Source organism: Asparagus officinalis, chromosome 4 (genome assembly GCF_001876935.1).
Source record: "Asparagus officinalis chromosome 4, Aspof.V1, whole genome shotgun sequence".
In the NCBI taxonomy this organism is placed as follows: domain Eukaryota; kingdom Viridiplantae; phylum Streptophyta; class Magnoliopsida; order Asparagales; family Asparagaceae; genus Asparagus; species Asparagus officinalis.
In genome coordinates, this window is record NC_033797.1 from 8,573,685 (window position 1) to 8,579,722 (window position 6,038).

At 34.9% G+C, this 6,038-nt stretch overlaps 1 protein-coding gene across 1 annotated transcript in view; it reads right to left on the bottom strand.

The window, feature by feature from the left end:
- LOC109836532 overlaps nt 1–1,014 on the bottom strand; it is a 7,513-nt gene extending 6,499 nt beyond the window's left edge. Inside the window, exon 1 of the mRNA XM_020404443.1 lies at nt 860–1,014. Within this exon, the coding sequence (XP_020260032.1) occupies nt 860–936 (77 nt within the window). The 5' untranslated portion in view covers nt 937–1,014. The remainder of the gene's footprint in view (nt 1–859) is intronic.

Consider the following 6,038-nt stretch of genomic DNA (forward strand, 5'->3'; position numbering starts at 1 on the left):
CCTATATACCCAAAAGTAAAAAAAGAAGTTGAAGTCTGATGTTCTAATATGATTAACGGGGTTATGATTTTTCTTTTTATTTTTTATTTATTTTTTTAAATTGTACTTTGGGGTTTTTTTTGGGCCAGAACCTTCCAGGTATGAAGAATTTTTCAAAACAGACCCATTCCCCTTTTTTTTTAAAAACCGACCCTTTTTTTTATTTACCAAAACCGACCCGATTTTGTAATTAGCTACTTAATTACCTTCCTAAACAGTCGGGGTTGGCAACACCGACTATTTAGGATATTAATTTTTAGGGTTTAAGGCTTCTAATTAGGGTTTAACACCTTCCTAAATAGTCAGGGTTGGCAACCCGACTGTTTAGGATGGTGATTAAGCTGCTAATTACAAAATCGGGTCGGTTTTGGTAAATAAAAAAAAATGGGAATGGGTCTGTTTTGAAAAAGTCTTCTTCCAGGTATCTTGAAGAAGGCGTAACCTTTGTTTTGGGGTATTTAGGTGCAAATAACCCAAATCACATTGAGCAAGACTCAGACGTTTTTCAAGAACTGAAAACAAATAAAACTACTTAAGTCGCGCACAACAAAGAAATGAAAATAACCAACAAATCCTAAACACATTTATGTGTTTGGACTCTTTACATTTAAACATCCTAATTTTGAAGAAAGGACTGATGCCCAAGTACCAAATTATGCACAAACCCCAATATAAACCCTAATTTCTCAAATTTAACCCATATTCCAACCTAATCTCACCAATTTTAGGGTTTTATATCAAAATCAAGCATTTCAACTCAAAAAAATCAAACTTTAAACCTAAGCCATAATTTTAAAGGCGAAACCAAGAACAGAGAGACCTTTGAAGGAGCGTAATGGTGTCGTCTTCGCTGATGATGCCCTTTATCTTCCTCCTCTTCTTCTCATTCATCGCCATCGGATTCTCCGCAAACAAATGGATCCAATAATTTTCTCCCTTTATTGATCTCTTCTTTTCTTTCTTTTTCCCCCTTTTTTTTTCTTCCTCCCTTTTATTTTCGCTCCGCCAAAACTTCGAACTATAGGGGCCTTAACGGGTCGGAGTTCGAACCGTACCCGAACAAGATGCGAATATTGTGATCCGAAAGATTTGGTATTTGGATACAAATGGGGAACTTGGTCATGTGCATCTGTTATGGGTATTTGGGATATCTTTATTGTTTACTTGAATTTTTAAAATGTACTCTTTTTTTTTAACGTGTGAATTTGCAAGGCACATGAAATTTTGAAAATGTGTCGTTTCTTTTTGTATTTGGATAATAAGGTTAAATTTTGGAGATCAAACACACTTAGATTGGTGAAACTAGTAAAGTGCCAAATTCTAATTGCTTTTTTTTACATAAAGTCCTACTAACTTTTTCCATAAAATTCTATCAAAATTATAAATTATCAGAGTACTTACTTTCCTAATGCAGAATGATTTAACGCAACATTTTTCATTCTAAGTCATGTGACAGTGATGCCCATTATTCCCATTTTTTAAAATACTTTGCTTTTACAATTTTCTTTCGTTGGGTGGAAACTTTGAATGTAAGATCCAATTTTACCTTCGTCGGAATTTGACTTAGGATTTTGTTAACATGGAAATAAATACTATTATCCAAAGATAAAAAAAACTAAATACAAACAAATTGAGCCAGGTATTTCATATAAATATAGAAATATTACAATAATTGAGCCACATGTCTTTTGGAAAAAAAACGAAAGCAAAAATATAAACTTATGTGCTTCAAAGCGAAAATGACAAGCAGTTGCGGATGGTTGTTTTGTATGTCTTGAAGATGGCACCTATTAAATAACGAAAAAGCTTTTTGGCTCGCAAAAAGCTAGCACGCAGCCAGCGCGCAAGAGAGAGGAACAGGGGGGTGGGCCCCACAGCTGTGGGGCCCACCCCCCTGTTCCTCTCTCTTGCGCGCTGGCTGCGCGCTGGCTTTTGCGAGCCAAATAGCAGGATTGATTAAATAATTACCGTACCATTATGACCAACACCCTTTCTAATATAATTCATTTTTATTAAAAAAACAATTCAATTTCCTACACACATAGTTCCCTCAATGCAGCTGCTCACTCTATCGTCGTATATGCTGCATCCTTCGAAATGTGGTCATTGGTCCCCCTCAAGAATTATCAAATGTATTCATTTATGTTATTTGTATCATACCCTCAGGTGTATGTTTAGACTAAATAAAAGCAACCAACGCTATGATGACATCAATTAATCTAAGTGTTAATTCTCCTCTTGGAGTTGACACGTGTCCCATGTCAGCATTAATCAATCACACTAGTTCACCCTCACCACGAGCGACTCAGGTAGCCTGGACGCTCCACTCCTCCTGGGCTAGGCCGAGTCAAGACTAGCTCTCACTCGACCTCATTAATCGAGTCGACCACCCTCATTCACTCAGAGCTGAGTCGACATCTTGCGTGGCCGACTCAAGAGGCGAACTTGTCGACCTATTCTTCATCATTAAATATCATGTTAATGATCATCATTGTTCCAGTCCCAAAAGACTTTATGATTCATTAGACTTCGTCAGCACCAAGCAGCTGTTGTCACTTTATACTGACGACTTGGATGAGCCATGTCACTCGGTCGAAACTTGTCAGCTGTCCGTCGAGCCAGCTGCCTGCCTGGACTCAGTCACAGTTATATATTTACCCCCTCTCAACTGAGTATATATAGGGTCTCATTGCTTACTAACTGGGGGGCTGGATGGGGAAGCCCGAGGAGGCCACAAGTATGCAACTTCTGCATACTTATAACTATTTTTTTCAGTTTATTGGTATCTTCTTCACTTATGCTCAAATACTAACTTGACCATCGGAGATAACTATTTTTTTCAGTTTATTGGTATCTTCTTCACTTATGCTCAAATACTAACTTGACCATCGGAGAAACCACCGAAAAACCCAACTCCGATCCTGTAATAAGTGTTATTGTGCAGCTCTCTTATGTAGATAGGGCACTGGCCTTCAAAAAGAGATGAGGAAACTCATATCAACCTTAAGCCCCAATTGCTAAACTCGGGATTACCCGCTAATCTTGCTGGTGGGTCTCAGGACATCAAAAAACGCTATGCTTATTATTTCAAAATAATAAAGATGATAATAATAATAATAATAATAATAATAATAATAATAAAGGCTAATAAACAAATTCAGAAAAAATGTTGTCGAACATATAAATGAGAATGGTTACTTGCAATTTATTTAATTTTTCAATTTCAAATGTTAAAGACACATTTGGGTTTTCCATTAAAAAAAAAGACGCATTTGGATTCAAATCTTCCATTTTTTAACCCACACCAGCACGCATCCATTCATTTTTTTCAAATCGTCACGGTATCCCTTTACTTATGCTATGTTTGGGAGTTTACTAGAGGAAAAGAAAAAGAAAGAAAGGAAAATTAAACGAAAGGAATGTAATTATGTAACGAAAGAAAAAATGTAATAATCATGTTTGGGAGTTTGGTAAAGAGAACTGAGAAGAATCATTTATCAGTTGTTGAATTTTTATCATAATGGTCCAGAATCTTTACTTCCTCTACACACTCAAATTTGGGGAACCAAATTATACAAAATGGAGGTTAATGGATGGTCCCTTTCCCTCCGTTCACATTATGGAAAAAAAAAATTCAAACAAGGTGAATCCATTTACCTTCGGAAAATAATAGAAGCACACCTAGGGGTGGAAATGAACCAAATAATTAACAAATAGTTCGATAATTGTTCGAATAACTATTCGATCATATTCGATTCGGTAGTTCATTTACTACTAAACAAATATTTTTTAGTATTCGAGTTTACTAACGAATAGAATTTAACCAGATGTATATTCGATTCGTTTGTCTATTAAATATTCGTTTAAAATTTAATCACAGTTTATTATTTGTATTATTGCACATATGATGTCATATTTTTAATTCACTTACCATTTCTACTTAACTTTTATATACTGATTTTAAGTATAAAATAATCTTAAATCTATTTTCTAATTAAAATTTTAATTTAAATATATATACATCATATATTAAAAAGGAATAATTTTTATTTATGAATTTTAATATTATTTGAAAATCAAATTTTTTAGCAGAATAAATATACTCTAATATTCGATAAGTATTCGTGAATATTCATGAATATTTATCAAATACCAAGTATTCGAGTTCGAATTCGAAAAACTAGATATATGAATATCTGAGTCCGCATTCGAATTCGATAATTTTAAACAAATACAAATACGAACACCTTAGTATTCGATTCGATTCGATCGTTTACCACCCCTAAGCACACCCCCAACCACAACTCTAACTACACCACCTCTCTCATTTACTACAGGGCACCGGGCCCCACATGGGATTTTAAAATTTTAAAATCCCATGTGGAGCCCGGTGCACTGTAGCAAATGAGAGAGGGGGTGTGGTTGGAGTTGTGGCCGGGGGTGTGCCTCTAGTGCCACCCTTTACCTTCTGTCCTGTAAATCCTCATTTACCGCATCCGACCAAAAGCATTAGGATGAAAAGACCAAATTGCCCTCTGATCTCCACCACGTCTAAAGTATGTATTATCTCTTCAAAATTTATACACTCCCAATTCTTCCAATTAATCTATGAGAAAATGATAATCACACTAACAGTGTGCAGGATGAAAGCACTCGCGTGTTTTGAAACCAAAATTTGAGACAATTTTTTTTGGGGTTGAGGATGAAGTGTTTGATGTTATGCGGCTATCAAACATATACGTGTCATTTACTGCATTTAGCTTAAATTTAATTTGCTTTTGATGAACAAAAATTCAAGTTCTCATGAAACGTGGAAAATCAACCCCCCTCGCCCCCCGCCATGTTAAATTATAAACAATTCGAATAACTTTTGGCAAGAGATGAATAAATTGCTGGAGTACGGTAGGAAAGCAATGTTCCTTGTTCGAGTAGCTTCCAGGTATACGGAGAGAAGAATCAAAGCTTGCAGATTGCAGACGCAACGACCAATTCAAAAGGTTCTTTTTTTTCTCTCTCATTATCTTCCCTTATTGTTCATGCATCTTAATTAAAAAAAAAAACGTAATATGTCGCTTTGTTAGCATTCATAACATCTTCACACAGACATATCAAATAAACTTGTACATTGGCGGGGCCTAGTTTGGTTTATGATTTGATTATACCTCAGTAACTTGGTTTACATCTACCTCAATATTTAAACAGCATTTTGTTGGATTTAAATCCAATATATTAAATAAATATGTATTATGTCCTATCAATTAAGGTTAGCTCATTAAAGCGATCTAATTTAGGGCTTGGGTTTTTAATGTATAATTAAAGTATGAGTCTCTTATGTGTAGAGACCAAAATATAATTATTAATTATATGATTGGTTGAATTGATAATTATAAATAACTGATATCAGTTATAAATAGGATTATGGTTCCCCAAACCTCGACGTAGACCCTCTTTCTGATTTCTCATCTTCAGAAGGATTAGGGTTTCTCTAAGGAGAATATAACACGTACAAAATTTGGAATATCTACATCTCAAAACTCAAGACTCACATCCCACTCCATGGATTCAGGTATGGTTCCGCATCTTCTCCATTATCTCAATAGTTTGACATGAACGATCTTGGCATCGATTAGGGTTTTATCTATTAAAGTAAAAGTTTATTTTTTCTTGATCTAACAATTGATATCAGAGCGGTGTTCATGTTAGTATATTGAGAATCAATTTTAATTTGTGATGTGATTCTCTTGTATGTTCTCAAATTTAACAATCTTCTCTTTTGAATTGTTTAATTTGAGAATAATATTTGGTAGTTTTTACTTTTATATATATTGTTCATGGTTTAGGATTCAAAAAAAATCCTACAGTACAGCTTGCTACAGTGCTGTGAATTTTTTCGCTGCTACAGCGCCGCTACAGCACCGACGAAGAAAATTGCTGCAGTACCACCGATTTTGCAAGTGCCACGAATTTTTGTTGTTGGTTTTTTGCTACAGTACTGTTTT